The following is a 15,817-nucleotide window of genomic DNA, read 5'->3' on the forward strand; positions in this document are numbered from 1 at the left end:
GCTGATTTTATATATCTGAAATTAAAACCCCCATTTCTATTATGTGTATAAACAACATAATGAATAAATATCTACAGCGCTCGATAAAGGTATTTGCATCACATTCAGTTTGAAAGGTTTTTCTTAAGGACTGATTTACGATATTAAAATACAACGTGACCGTGTTCCATAACGTGCCGCTGTGCAAACAGGCTACACCTGCAGCCCCCCTCTGCTCAGTGAAGGGCGACGCTAGAGCAACAAGAGCAGGGCACAGAGGTCATGGCATTGTGAACGTGAAGATTTAACGATGGCACAGAAAAGAAAAACATTCCCTAGTCAATTGTTTGAGAGTAGAAGGTGCAAAGTCTGAGGTTAGGTTGTGTCTGTGGCAGGAGAAGAGGAGGGGGTCAGGATGCTGCTACTTTTGGCCATCGTCTCTGTCAGAAGGAGGCGGAGGCGGAGGTGGAGGTGGCGGCAGGTTGCTCCACTGCTGCGCGACCGGAGTGTCGGCAAGCATGAAGGAGTCAGTGGAGCGGGTGCTGGTGCGAAGAGGAGCCAGGCGCCGCAGGTTGCTGGGCGTCCACGGCAGCCTCACCTGGGCTCTCTGCGATGGAGCCACCGTGCTGCTGTCCAGCTCGGCCTCCCCCAGCCACGGGGGGATCTGCACCGCGGACATGGGGTCAGTGTCCGGCATGAAGGCCGGGTTCTCGATTCCAGCTGGAGCAAAGATAAAAAAGTGACTTAGTGCTGGACAGGATTTGAAGGTTTAACTTAACGTCAACAAGGTGACAGATGTATTTCACCTCCTGTTCTGTAGGTGACCCTCATGGGGAATGAATGTCCAGATGCGTTGTAGCCAGAGGCCCCGTCTCCGTCTGAGGAGAACTCAAAATCTAGAAAACAGGAAATGAGACACCTCTTTACAAAAAACTCTTCATGAAGAGCGTTTTTAGTCAATAAAACTTAAACATGATACAAACCTTCATCTCCTGAATAGTAGCTTTTACCTTTGTCCAGTGATTTTCCATTCGGCATCTACAGACGAACGAATAGACAGAAAGAACACAGAATTTGTAAATTACATTTTAAAACTAAGAACAAATGTAAATAAGGACAAGATTTGACTATCAGGCCTGTGAATTATTTGCAATAACAAAATACAAATATCTATATTGAACATTTTAAAATATAAAAAATAATTAAATACATTTTTATACGTTTTACATATTTCTTTTTTTATGTAATATATAAAATATGCGATCATGTTTTCCTGCTCTACTTTTGATTTAACAAAAGTTTAAATAAAGTGAAAATCGATAGCAACCAGATATTGACTTTCTATACTAAATAGATAATTGACTTTGAATAGACTTTAAATATATGTTTCTAAATAATGTTCTAAATATGTTAAATACAAAAGGTACCTACAGTTAATACTTTAGTTTCTTTAGAATTATTTTCGGATTTCTGATACTGCAACAATAAAATACTGAGGTTCAATACAGGCTACTGCACACGTCCACATATGTAATACATTATCTAAGGGACTCTGACCTTTTGCTGCTGTTCTTTCTGCTTGTGCTTGGTTATCTTCTTCGATGGAGCGACGCCCATCTTTGCAGACTTGAAGGACTCCAGACGACTCCTCATCGTCCTCTGGAAGATCTCCTGCACCTCGTTCTCATCCACATTGACGTTGAAATGGCTCCGACTGTACCTGTGTCTGTGCTGCAAACCCAAAAGACAAGAGGCGAGAATGGTGAGCGTCAGTGAGGGACGATCTGAGGATCTGATCCAGACAGGGGCTGAAAGTGTTCACCTGTTTCCTGCCTTTGTACAGATGCTGCTGCAGCAGGTGATGAGTGTTGATGCCCTCAGTTTCCCTCATTCCCTTCATGGTCTGCTCGTGCATGTCCAGGCTCACTGATGGCACAGGGTCTCTTCTACAGGGAAAATACATCATGTCAGTCCCAGTTCATCTTTATCCAGCTTTAAGCACAGAGCTAATTTAGACACAAAAAGAAATGATGCAAGACAAAACTGCTTGTGGTCACCAGGAGGCAGTGTCTGAGCAAAGAGCTGCTCTCATGTGAGCAGATCTGTGAACGGACAGGAGGAGATCAGATCTGGTTTCCAGGCTGTGAATAGTTAATATGCTTTTGTTAGATAAAGGAAGGTTTCTGGATCTAGTGGATTTAAATGTGGTTTCATCAGGAGCCTGTGGGGCCTTGGTGGAGGTTTGAACTCTAACACGTGTCAGTCTACTCAGTTAAAGTGTTTGCTCACCTCATGTCAGACACACTGCTGCGATCGTCCGTCATGTCGGCCATGATGTCCGGCATCACCTCTGAGAATTCGTCACCAAACTTTTTCTTGAAGTCGACGTACGAGTTGTCGTTGCGGATGAACTCCAGTGAGCCTCTGCGCTCGCCCTGCAGCAACAGGACGAGAGATCACTTCCTTTAACAGACCTGCACCTGATCCTGCAGCCGTGACCTTGAATGTGCGCGTGATCCTCACCTCGGCCACGTAGCTTATGGCGTCCTTGAGGTTCAGCTGATGGAAGATGCTGAAGACGTGGTCGCGGTTCTTCCTCGCCGACGGCTTCATCAACCACCCCGTCATCCACTTGTCCTCAAAATGTTTCCACCTTCACAACAAGAGAGCAAACAATCACACAAACATACAACATTTTCCTGTTAAATTGTTAAAGGCGTCTTTACGCACTTGTCCCTCATGTAGTTGTGTCCAATTTGTCCAGATATGTCTTCTATGGCAACGAGCAAGTGATCAAACACCTAAAACAACAGAAAGAGAAAGACTCCAATTATTATGTTATAATTATGACACAGAAAACTATGAAAGGTGACATGTAAACATTTTGAGATTTACCTTGTTCTGCACTTTTTCTATGAGTGTGAGCTCAGCTACTTTAGCTCTCTTCACTTTCAGCCATGTGACCAGAGGCTTCATGGTGATTCCCTGCAGAACAAAGAGTTTCCAGCATAAGGAAGTGAAATGAGTGTTCTAATGTTCTGCTGTGGCTACAAAACAAGAGCGGTCACCTGAAGAATGACAGTGAAGTAGACGACAATGAGAGTCGTGCTGATCATCAGATTCTTCTCCTTTATCTTGCTCTTATCCAGCATCACAGCCAGGCCGTACGCCACAGCCCCTCGCAGGCCACCGTAGCTCATGATCACCTGATCTATCAACCCCACGGGGACCAGCCTGTACCTGTTCAGGATCCAGGTGAGGAAAAAGACTCCTGCGGTGCACACGCACATTTATCAGATCGTGTAATTGTTTCTTCTCTAATGTGACAGCACACAGATCAAAATCTCACCAATTATCCTGTACACAAAGATGAAGAGGAGCGTGAGGAGGATGAAGCCGGTGTTCCACACCCAGATTTCCTTGTCGATGGCCGAGATGCCGAGGAAGACGAAGATGATGGTTTCTGATCCGTTGGCGAGAACCTTCAAGGCAAATCTGACCGTGTTGACGGACTTCTCGTCCATGTTTGCATTGATGTACTTCTGGCAGCAAATACCACAGAAGACGATCCTGTGGACAAAAACACCAACGTAAAACTAATGCAATAACTATTTATTCAGGCCTTGAAGCAGAATCAATGAAACAAAGTATTTTGTAATGAAATACTAACGAGAGGATGGCAGAGAGGGAGAGCATCTCAGCGGTCAGGTAGGAGAGGTACCCCAGGATAAAGATGAAGCCCGGCTCGATGATCTGGATGTTTTTAGTCCATCTGGTCAGAAGAGAGATCAGCAGGCCGAACAGAAAGCCCATGAGGGAACCGCCGAACGCCACCACGAAGAAGGAAACTGGAGAGAGACACAAAAACAGAACACACGTATAAAAACATAACTTGGATTCTATGCTATTTAATGGAGACTTTCATCCAAAAATAACCACGTGTAAAATACATTCATGCACACGTACAGTATCTCTAAAACCAGGTGTGTCCACTGGGCCACTTCTTACCAATTCCTTTAATGATCTCCACAGCGTCGATTTTGGGTCCTCCCAGTGACACAAATGCGTCAAATACATTGAAGAGCACCTGAGAGAAGAAGCAGAAGGTTTTACAGGACATAATAATTGGATATATTCATTTCAAATGCTTTCTTTCTACCAAGTGACATTCTAGTCTATTTGTAATCTGCAGCTCCTATGTACATCATAAGGTTTCTTCAAAATCTCTTTTGCAGTTATGTATTAAATGTGTTGTGCAACTTTTTGTTTGAAAGTTATTTCGCTGACGGCCGTTTTTATATTTTTTGATCAGGTCAGAGTGTTTGAAAGATGTGGAAACTTAAAAGTGACTCATATTTACATATGCAGGCTAAGCAAACCTGATTTCTAGATTAATCGCCTCAAAGAGCAGATTGACAGAAATTCAGGAGAACTTCAGTCGGGGGTAAAGGTCCCGACTTTGAAGTGCGGAATGTTTTCACTGCACTTCACGTCTTGTAGCTGTGTTTTACTTTTCCCGTGATGGATGTGACAGCAAACTCAAGACTGTTCTGCTTCTCAGGTAACCTGAGGTAAAGCCTCGTCGTCGCATACGAACCACAGTCACGCCGTCGTTGAGCAGCGACTCTCCAAACACCAGGATGAAGAGGACCTCGTTGACGTGGACTTGCTCAAACACGGCGATGACGGCCACGGGGTCCACGGCGGCGATCAGACTGCCGAACAGAAGATACTGCAGCAGGCCGATGTCAATGTCACCTGCGGCACAGGAAGCCATTTGTACAAAGTGAAGTGAATGAACAAAGTAACAATGTAAAATAAAATAAATAAAACCTAAAATTTGGTGTTTATTCCCTTTAACCCAAAGCGTTCATTCAAACGTCTCTCTCACCCATGGCTCCTCCCTTGTGACACCCCCACAGCGACAGCCCCACGCTGGCGGCGTTCCAGCAGGTCCCGATGATGGCGTAGATCATGATGGCCCCCATGTTGCTGAAGAAGAGCTTGTTGGGCATGGTGTAGCCCGCGTCCAGGATGACTTGAGGCAGCAGGTAGAAGAAGAAGACCGTTGGGGTCAGTTTGAACGTCTGCGCCATGTCAGCGCCCCAAATCATCCCGCCCAGGATGAAGCCGAAGCAGATGAGCAGGGCGCTCTCTGGGATCACGCTGGTCACATGGTGGTTGGCCTCGATGACTGAGAGGAGAAAGGGAGATTGGAGTTAGACCTGCAGGTTTCCATCGTTGAGTTGCAACTTAACCATAAATCTAAAACCTGAGAGGTTGCAAAACTTGCAAATGATCAACTGTTGCACTTGGCTGAGAAGGTGTCACTCTTTCTTCTGGGAATATGATTAACCCTGGTGGTGCGAGGAAAGGTTCACAAATCTCTCTGTGTAACTAAACACAGACTTTTGCTTGAGGCCTCTTGACTTAATTGCCCGAGAAAGTGTCACTAAAGCTTAAATAATCATAAAACCTTCTGATCCATAGCAAAAGGTCCATTTCATAATAAATGTTGATTTCTTTCTCCAGGCCGACAGGGTTTTAGACATTTATCAAATGAATTTAAGGGCTTAGTTTATCATTGTGCGTTTATGTGGAAGTTCAATAGATATGTTTGCTCCTTCAGTCCAGGTGACAGGTTAAGTCTGGGGTTATTTGGACCTGCAGGAAAAGGCTGCTGAGCGCATTGGAAAAGCAAACTAAAATGTTACTAAGTAGAGGACATAACTTGGCCAAGGCCCAACAGTCAAGCTACTCATAAACATCAGTGTGTCTGATTCAACAAAAATAAATGTCCCATCTCACAATGTTGAAGAAAGTGAGAAAACATTCCTGGATCCACACTGAAATTTAAACGATTCTTCTCTGGGTCACGCTTCACCCCTGCACAAATTTCATGGAAATCAGTTGAGTGTTTTTTTTTTTGCATAATTCTGCTAAAAAGGCAAACAAACAGACGGAAGCAGAATCTCCTTGTCGGAGGTAATCGGCTCATGTTTGGTTCAGGAGACGAGACGGAAAACAACCTGATGCATAAAGACAGAAGAAAGTCTCAAACTGTGGTGGAAACACAGACACCGTTTGTTAGGATTAAGACTCGGCAGTTGTGTCCATTTCCCAAAACATACTTCGTAGAACATCGTCCTCGCAATAAGCTTCTTTCCATGACTGATAAATGACGTGAACAGAACAATATGCACCAGAGTTGAAACAGTTTTAGTTATTTGCCCAAGGACGCTTCAAAATGCAGACTAAAAGCTCTGAGGATTGAACCACCAACCGTGTGTTCAGTGGCCGACCTCTCTACCTCCTGTCCCACAGCCGCCTGCTGTTATTGCCTCTTGGTCTCACTCTAACAGGCTGACGCTTCACTGTGGGACCTTCATCTACATCATTGACAAAACCATTTTATTTACGTACCCAACTTGGCCAAACCGGCCACCAAAATCCACAAAGCAATCAGATAGGGGGTCTTCACATGGCACCACTTAAAGGTCACGATGGGCACTTCTGTGATGGGGGCGCTGGGACAATGTTCAGCCCCACTCGAGTTCGTTTTGGACTCTGAAGGCCGGAGGGGAAGTTCTCGATGTGTCAGCGGCGAGTCGTCCCTCGCCCCTGAGACGGGCCACGCCAGCAGCGCCGACCCCAACAGCAGCAGAAGCACATATCCACAGCGTCGCATTTGGTCAAGTGAATACGCCCCCAATCCCCCCAAAAAAAGTTCCTCTGTCTTTGCTTGTACGACCTCGGATGTGAAGGAGGTAAAAAGCGACGCACGTTGTCTTGTCACTACTCTATCTCTTATTGTGATCCATCTCTCTATCCCGGTCTGTGACTCTGCGTCCTCCCACAGGCTGAGGTCAGCAGCGGTGCAGTGAATCCAGAAGTGTGCAGAACGCCGGACTCAGCCTTTTATGTGTACAGTATCTCCTCTGTGTGTGTGTGTGTGTGTGCGTGAGTGTGTCTGTGTGTGAGTGTGTCTGTGTGCGTGTGTGCGCGCGAGTGTCTGTTTAGGTTGCAGTTTAAATGGGGGGAGTAACGGATGACTGGGAAATGTCTCCAGTTATTCAGTCACATTTGAAACACTCACCAGTCATTGCTTTGTTTGTGCTTTCCGGTGTCTAGCACATCTCAAGTTGACACATTTGTGTGCGTGTGCGTGTGTGCATGTGTGTGTGGGATGGGGCACAGGTCATCTGGTCATTCGATAGCTGCTGAACAAATACCTGTGCATGTGTTGAGGGGAATATTTCCCCCTGACTTCATCTCCAGGCTTTGTGCCGAGTAATGATTGACGCTGACGTTACTCAGTCGTGGTTAAAGACTCCCCTGACGCTCTCACTCGATTTATTCCAGGCTTAAAATAAAGCTGCCACTAAGATATGACACAGCTATGATTCAGTTATCAAGCGTAGGCCTTTGTTTTGTCCCGAGATGTTTGGCATTTTTAAAAAGTGTGACACTGGGGTGATGGGATTCATGAGTTTCGGATTTCGAAATTTCCAATCTTTTTCCACTCGGAAAGCACATTGTACTTAACTGGAAATGTGCTATTTTAAAGACATTTATTCTTATTATTTATTCTTATATTCGTGGCCTTTATTTTACAGATTTGTGTCGTCAGTATGAGAACAGTTGGGATCAGGTGGATCTGTTGATCTTTTCATTCATTGACGATAAGAAAACTACAGAGCAACAGCAGCCTTATCATTTAAATACATACTCGACAATAAGTCTGTTGACAACACAAGCATCTCTCTAACAGCGAAGTTATATCAGCCCACACTGTGAGTTTCCATAAGCGTCGATTCAGTGGCTGCGTGATGACTGGATGTTTTCTTTGGCCGACTGTCCCGTCCTGTTTGAGCAAGACAAGGGACAATAGCCTCATTGGTGACGACGGACTGGTTTGATGATTAGCTCTCACACAGGTGTCCGTCTGTGCATCTCTGCTTAGAGCAACTTAAAAACGGTTGGATTAGTTCAATTAAGTTATGTATTTAACTGAGGAGTTGGAATACTTTTTATTGATTCACTTTTGTTTCCTTCAGTCTTGTTGGTTTTAAAACGCTGTAAATCACAATTATGAGAACATTTAGCTGCTCCGTCAAGCAGAACCCCCCCCGGAGAGCCTTATTAACTAATGACCTAATACATCCTGCTTAACGGAGGCTGCACTTTAACTTCAACGTTTCAATCGTTCAGAAACGGCCACAGCTCGGCGCAAGCTCCAAAGACGGGTCAACTTCACCGAGAGGTCAGACAGAGGTTATTCTAAGACGGGGGGGGGGGGGGGGTACAGTAGTTACAGGTAAAGGTTGTTGCGTTGTGGTTTGTTGTGTCAATAAAGTGTCTCATTTCTAAACCTCACACACAAATGCTTCAGAAGTTAATGTCACTGGTAGGTTTCATCTTATTGCTTAATCATTCTGAGACATGAAGTTAAAATGTATTTTATTTAATAGGGGCGATGTTTATTGATCAACAGATAAAATACATCAAATGAGCCACAGTTAGTTGTATGGGCTAATTTTAATCTGTTGTCAAGGCAACCGGAAATAAAAATAAAGTGACCCATCATATATAATTACAAATATATAATTGAAATGCAGTATAATGCATACTATTAAAACTAACTGTACAACAAGCCCGTGATCAAAACACTCCAGGCAGAGGCTCCTGACTGATGAATTGCACGTCTGCACTTTAGAAATGTTTTTGTGTGTTTGGTTTGTGTAAGACGACTTTCCAGCGATAAGATGGATCCATAAATCAAACTGAAATTCACCGGCGTCACAGCAGTTGGTCTCAGGCTCAATCAAACGTTTATCGGCCCCATTGTTTGCACATCTATAAAAGTTTGATCCGATCATAAAACAGCAGACTTAGTGGTGACACTTCAGATCCTTGTGCTAATATTTACCTTCTCTCAGCTTTTGGTCTTTTCCAATGTTCTTTTTTCTTTTCAGTGATTCCAAGTGCAAACCCTTGAATTGATTGAGCAACAGTGGAGGGTTTTGGGAGAACTGTGGTGTGATTGTTGGGAGGTGGAACCTGCCGTCTCATCTGCGGTTTGATGGAATTACTTATTTTTATAAATAACTACACTTGCACTTCGGGGGCGGTGGCGTTTGGTTTCTATGGTCCTTGTCTGTGGCAAAGGAGCTGAGGGCAACCAGTAAACACTTTTAAAAGAAACCTTAAGACCTACTACTTCTCTTATTTCATTGAATTTTAAATTATTTTGATCCATGCACTTTATTTCATTCAATTTTATTTTATTTAAATGTATGTACATGTATATTTTACTTATTTTTTTCGCTGCAGTATTGCATTTTATTCTATTGTCGTATTTCGAATGTATTGTTTGGCTCCTTGTTTTGCAAGTTTCCATGAAAGGAGCTTTATAAATAAAGTGTGATTTGAGTTGATTTGACTTAAATCAACTTTAACGATGTATTTTAAAGTGTTTAACCACATTTTTTTTACCACAAAAACTCGAAGGAAAAGTGTCTGTAACCTCAGAATCACCTGCTAAAACAGCAATTACACATTTCTCTGTTTTCACTCATAACCACTTAATTTCAGTACAAACACTGCTGTAACATTTTCAGCTTACATAGACAAAACAGATTGACACTGAAGTTTAAATATCTACTGTAACTACGTGCAGACAAATAAAAAAGTCAGCAGATTGTGTCTGTTTTCACTGATCTTCCTGCATCTTCCACAGAAAACCACAGTCCCCTATTTATGTCAGAGGAGGTGTATACAAACACACACACACACACACACACACACACACACACACACACACACACACACACACACACACACACACACACACACACACACACACACACACACACACACACACACACGTGAAAGGACGCTCATTCATTTACATTGTCCACATCGCCTATTTGCGTCTGTTGTGTCCAAACAAAACTCTAATGACAATTTTCTGTGATCATAACAGGACGAGAGAAGAACCGAGGCCTCGTCAGGTGTGAAGCACAACAGAGGTCAAACTGTTGGATCCAGTATTTTAACAAGTGGGTTTAGTCCGGGTCCAATCACAGCTTTTCAATTTGAGACATGAAGCGTGACTCTGGGTGCTGCCGGTTTTTAATCAGAGCCACCGGAGACATGAATGGATCAGTGGTAATCGAACCACACAGGTTAGAATAAGGTTTGGAAATACGACGAGCTTCACCTTGACAGTGTGAGTCCTGCACTCTGCTCACTGACAAGCGTCCTACTCACTGTAATCCTGCACCAAATCGTTTCTAATGAGAGAAACTCAAGCTTCACATCACTGTGCATGATAATAAACTGAACATCTGGACTCGTGGTCGAAACAAGACGTTTGAGGATGAGCTGAGGGAAGTTGAAATTAACATTTTTCACTATTTTCTGTAATTTAACCAGATTAATCAATATCAAAAAGATTAGTTACAGTCCTGCGCTACGCCTGCGTTATGGCAAACACAGGCTACTTTTGAAATATCTCTCTAAGGCACTGAAATGTGTTTGCTTTGGGTCAGGACCCATCGGCTCTCCATGGACCGGACTTGGTGGAACTCACTGATTTTGCAGAGCCAGCTGACCAGGATCCACAGAGCCACCAAGTACGGGGTGGAGACATGGTGCCACTTCCAGCTCACAATTGGCAGGGTGGTGATGGGCTCCCCGCCGTGACCATCACCATGAGCAGCGTCACCGTCACCAGTGTCTCCATGGCCAGCGTCTCCGGTTGTGTCATGGCCTGATTCCCCATGACCACTGCTGTGGGCCGTGGTCCCCGCCTCCTCACTGGCCAGGCTCGGGCCTCCGGACACCAGCAGCAACACGCACAGAAACAGTGCAAATCTCCAGGTAGTAGCCATGTTTGTCGGAGAAACGTTTCACAAACTCTTGGGCAAGTGTTATTTAAGATGTTGACTCAAGTGGGTTGTGGGCAAGTCTCTCATTCATTCATCTCCCGCGTCTCCTCCTTCGCTCTCAGGTCTGTTTCACCCTCTCTCTCTGTTCTCACATCTTTACCTGGCTCTCCTCTCTGCGCTCCTCTCTTTTGACACAAGGTGAAGCTCAGCCCATCCTGATGCTGCTCGGTCACCTCCCACTTTGCACCCAGCCCAGCTAGTTTGGCCACTTTACTCAATGGGAGATTTGATGCTCTTGTCCTTTCTTTGAATGTTTCAAAAGCTTGTTTTCACTGATTATTACCTCTTATGCAGAGTGGACGGCAAAATATCCTTATTCTAGAAGCACGTACTCATAAGAGTTCTTCTGGGATATTGCTGCTGTCACATATACTGTAACTTGATGTGAGTTTGGATGAAGGTGATATAGGTAATAACTTTCACAATTTTAAGTAAAATTCCACCTTTTATACAATCCTCAGTTCATTTTCCTAGTTTTAGCCACGAGCTCCTCCTGTACATGAGATTAATGGTTGACAGAAACCACTAAGGGGTTAAATCTTACAGGAGATGTCAGAACAGGGGAATTATCTGAAAAAACAAACATCCTAATATTTGCATTTGTCTTTTGTGAGAAACCAGATTATGTGTGGAAATACTGTGTAAACAAAAAATGTGAGAGGGAGAAATTCGATGCTTCCTCTTACGGTAAAAAGACAGTATTTAAAAAAAACCTTTCCTGGTCTTGCCGACCACTTAAAATACTTCACAGATTATGTCACCTTCACCCATTCATACCATCGACTCCACTTCCTCCCACCATTCATAAATTATCAAATCATAAAATATCCCAGATAAGAAACGCTACCATCTTGAGTCTGCACTGCAGCCGTGATGAACTCGATTTATAACGTAAGAAGTTTATGCTCTTAATCTCTAGTTTCAAGTCTTAGTCAATACAGCATGATGTTCATTTAGTAAATGATGGTCCCATTTAGAGTCGAAGAGACGATAGCGAAGCGTATACATTGGGCCGTGGACACCGTGTGATTGACAGCGGGTTACGTCCAATGGTTGGTGGTAGTCATCGAACTCTTTTTTTTTTAAGTCTTTCGTTCATGAAGGTTTTAATGATTCGTTTATATTAGAAAATAAAATATTAGAAACACGTCTCATTAAAAAGCATTAAAATCAGCCTCCAGAATGACAATAAAGTTGATGAAACTCCTCCTTTAACCACTTTCAACAATAACTAAACATCATAACCTCCAAGAGATTAGGTTATAATGCAGGATTGTTTTATCAGATTTCATTAGTTATAATTAGGTTTACCTATAAACAGAGTGTATATCTGCCCTCGTGAGTCTTTTAGCATATTTTATGTGCAGTGTGTTAATTTGCTTCAGCTCGACCACAACTTTTATTCCCTGGCTAAATGAAAAAAGACAAACTGAGTGTTTCACATGCATGTACAGTACGTGTGAGGACAGGAAGGCAGTTTGACCCATTCGTCTCCCTTATTGGAACGGAGCGCTTGTACCCCCAACATCCTCTGCTCTGCACGCTGCACAACAAAAACTGTGTTGAGCCTTCATTGCCACGATACATGTGTGTTTAGGTGACAGACACTTGTAAATGAACCCTAGTTTGGACGTGCTGTTCCTTTTTCCAAGAGTTGTTCATCAGGATTTGTCTCGTGGCCGCTCACAATCCCTTTAGTTGCAATTTAAACAGTCATATTAGAGAGAGAGAGAGAGAGAGAGAGTTTTACTTAAATAACAGTAATAATTCAAATTGCAAATAATTCTCAAGAAAAGTGCAGGATTTTTTTTCCTGGAGTTGCACAATTCAACATCTAATCACTTCAAATTATCTTCTATTCACTATTAATAAACAGGACTAAAAACATGAACTCTAATACATTTAGATTTAGACAAAGCAACTTTTAAAAACCTTTATTTATACAGGGAAAGGCCACTGAGACCTTGCTTTCCTTTTGTCAAGGACGCCCTCACTACAATACAAATATACATTTAACAAATACTATGGGACATATAAAGTGTAATATATATATATAAGCTTATATATAAGCAATTACGTATATAAAAGTTGTCGAGGAGGGAACAGGGAGTTTGCCAATGAGCTTTTGCTTTGTAGATAAAAAATAATGCTTTGTCATTCCCCTCCCTCGGTCAGAGCCGACTGCCACCACACTGTCTGATACAGATCACACACGAGTCTTAATCAAATCAAGTTGTCTTTCCAACTTGGCGTCTTCATCCTGAGATATTTGTCTTCTTCCAGTTTTGTGTGCGTCGCTTGTTAGAAACATCATCAACGCGCCCACTCGCTCAGGAAAGTGTCCGGAGGTCGGTGCAGGTCTGAGGAAACTGGCAGCATCGATTGTTCCCCCGGCTTAAGAAAGGGTTTAACACTATCTAAAGTCAGGAGTAACCAGAGGGTCGGCTGTCAACAGAGACGAGCTGAGGCTTTGAGGTTAGTCATCAACAGCTTGCTTTGCTGGAAGGAACTAGATCCGACTCACAACAAGCCTCCAGGAGATGAGGGTTTGGTATCAATAAAACAATGGTGACACCATGATACCTTCAGAGTAACATAAACTACAGTGTCATTTATAATAAGTCGGCATGACTTGGTCTTAAACTGAAACAATCAATCCATTTATTAGGCAACTGACCTATATGGACCAATTGGAATTTTGACTTGATGGTGGCGCTAGAGGAAAAGTTAAGAGCTTCTTGCCGACTGCAATAATAATAATAATAATAATGATAAACTTTATTTGTATAACACCTACAACAACCATGTTGTCGAACTCATTTTGGAGAACACAAAGGAGACTTTTTGCAGATGTGACCTGAGGCTTTGGGAAATTTGTTTCTACTTCATGATAATTCTTTCATTGATTTAATAAGTTAAATCAGAAAATTTCCACTCGTTAAATAATGAAAATATTAATGAATTGGAGCCCTGTCTCAGTGATCTGCAAGTCATCCTGGCAGCTCGGTCCAAATGACTGTGCGCACAACAGAGACTCACAACAACACAAAAAGCTCACATATCTTATAATGGTTGATGTACTTTTTTTTCGATGTTATGCGATGGGGAAGTTTACAGAGCAGAATGCTGAGTCACAGAACAGAGAGGAAGAAACCAATACGTGTTTTCCTGATTCCATGTGGTCGTCATCATTTACGTGAAATGGTCCTGGACATAGTGGATTATCACAAATTATCTTAAGGTTTATATATAGATTTTACATACAGAAAGATGTTGAAAACTGAATTGCACGTGAATAACTCTGGGTATCCCGCAAAACAAACAAAAACGATTGTATTTATTGAGAATCCTTGCGTTAATTGCCGTCAGAGGCTGTTCTTGAAATGTCTCATTAACATAACACTGTCCTGGCAGATGGAGTCAGAGAGTCTTAAGCCGTCTGTAACTTCGTACAACAAATAGAAACAGTATTTTTCCCACTACCGAATGTAGCCGTTCGGGTAAAGTCACCGGTCACAGTCGCAGTGTGTTTATAGTGTCGGGTTGCAGAGGAGAGGATGTTAAATAACCTGCATGGTCACGCCCTGGATGACGGACGGGTCTGAGTTTACAGTTCAATATGTAACACAGAAATGTTGACTCAACATGAATTCCCTCTGCTGACCTTTTGTATGTGCACAGATCTGATATTACTCAACTTGTACAACAGCCATCACTGTTGAGGGGGAAAGATCGACTGTGATGCTGTTTAAAGAGACAAGAGAGGAAATAGATGAGATTTTGTAAAAAGTATTTACTTCACATTGAGTTGCTTGACAAGCTGATAGTTTAAAATAAGTTCAAAAACCTGATCAAAAGGGCGTCTGTGGTTTAGATTGTGTCAGTTAACGGGTCTTTTAGTGCACCACTGCTGTAAGGAATGTGATTGGCCACTAGAGACTCCCATAATCTCATCACATACGAGACTTTACCTTTCTTTGTGTCGCGTGTTCTTCTTTTCAACAGTCAATCAAACGTTGTGGGGGCTCAGTGCTGTTTGATAGGCTGTTACAAAATGTGTATATGCAGCATATACATTTTGAAAAGTGCTTTAGAAGCTGCTGTATAAATAATATGTATTACTATATTATAAAGCACTATCTTCAGGGACACAGGAGACTGCAGACAGGTTGTGGCCCTGATGTCAACCTCATGAATCACATGTAAAGTGAAGGTCTGCAACTTTCTCAGAGTTCTTCTATACCTGCAAGCACACTGATAACAAATTTGGTTTAACTTTTTGGGGAGCCGTCATGTCGTCAATCTTTACATGAAGTAAAGATGGAGTATAACATATGCTGTAAATAAAGATGGATGACACGTCTCCACTTCCTCCCAATGTACAAAAATGAAGCCAAAATATTCCACATACCAGTGCCGCCATCTTGGAGCCAGCGTTCCCTTACACCTCGGAGCTCGGCCCATCGGAATGACGTCACGGCCCGAACAACCCGAGTTCATAGCGTTCCATTTGCACAGGAACCATGTTTACGTTAGCCAGCTAGCCACTGTTAGCAAAACCAGTTCATAATAACGCAATATGCGGCAGTTCCCGCGTATTAACAGCGTAGTAAAGCGTCCACAGATTAGTAATTTGGCAGTACTATGTGTACGACAAATTTAATGACAGAAGTGCTGATAAACAGTAAAAACTTTCTGCTGACACACGGAGCGGCCATCTTGGAACTTCGGACTCGGGGGTCCAGTAATTTCCGAGTTCAGAGGTTTAACCGAACGCGGCAATAAGAACTAAAAGTGTTTAAAGAGCGACGCCTCCCACACACACTTCTCTCTGCAGCGATGTAAACCTGCTCATATCAAAGCTGATACTTTAATTAATTTCTATT

General features: G+C 42.9%; 1 protein-coding gene across 3 annotated transcripts; it reads right to left on the reverse strand.

The window, feature by feature from the left end:
- Window positions 1-112: 112 nt before the first annotated feature.
- slc9a3.1 (solute carrier family 9 member A3, tandem duplicate 1) lies at window positions 113-11,006 on the reverse strand. Of its 3 annotated transcripts, none has more exons than XM_034599397.1 (16): window positions 10,574-11,006; window positions 4,871-5,173; window positions 4,577-4,737; window positions 3,988-4,066; window positions 3,650-3,827; window positions 3,329-3,549; window positions 3,048-3,250; window positions 2,875-2,964; window positions 2,710-2,780; window positions 2,503-2,632; window positions 2,269-2,414; window positions 1,802-1,925; window positions 1,537-1,710; window positions 990-1,017; window positions 786-875; window positions 113-699 (listed from the first exon to the last, which is right to left on the reverse strand). In XM_034599397.1, exons 1-16 carry the CDS (start codon window positions 10,872-10,874, stop codon window positions 401-403), a joined length of 2,598 nt encoding a protein of 865 aa, XP_034455288.1. In that variant the 5' UTR covers window positions 10,875-11,006; the 3' UTR covers window positions 113-400. The 3 variants fall into 3 exon arrangements, with proteins under 3 accessions (XP_034455288.1, XP_034455287.1, XP_034455290.1); XM_034599396.1 differs by having other exon boundaries at window positions 963-1,017; XM_034599399.1 differs by lacking the exon at window positions 10,574-11,006 and adding an exon at window positions 6,403-6,858 and having other exon boundaries at window positions 963-1,017.
- Between the last annotated feature and the right edge of the window lie 4,811 nt (window positions 11,007-15,817).

Source organism: Hippoglossus hippoglossus, chromosome 11, assembly GCF_009819705.1.
Source record: "Hippoglossus hippoglossus isolate fHipHip1 chromosome 11, fHipHip1.pri, whole genome shotgun sequence".
NCBI classification, from domain to species: domain Eukaryota; kingdom Metazoa; phylum Chordata; class Actinopteri; order Pleuronectiformes; family Pleuronectidae; genus Hippoglossus; species Hippoglossus hippoglossus.

Coding starts and splice junctions, on each gene's coding strand:
- slc9a3.1 (XM_034599396.1), bottom strand. CDS start 10,874: ATGGCTACTACCTGGAGATTTGCACTGTTTCTGTGCGTGTTGCTGCTG. Junction 5,174..10,573: donor CAGCTGGCTCTGCAAAATCA/GTGAGTTCCACC, acceptor TTCTCCTCTCAG/TCATCGAGGCCAACCACCAT. Junction 1,018..1,536: donor AGAAAGAACAGCAGCAAAAG/GTCAGAGTCCCT, acceptor GTTCGTCTGTAG/ATGCCGAATGGAAAATCACT.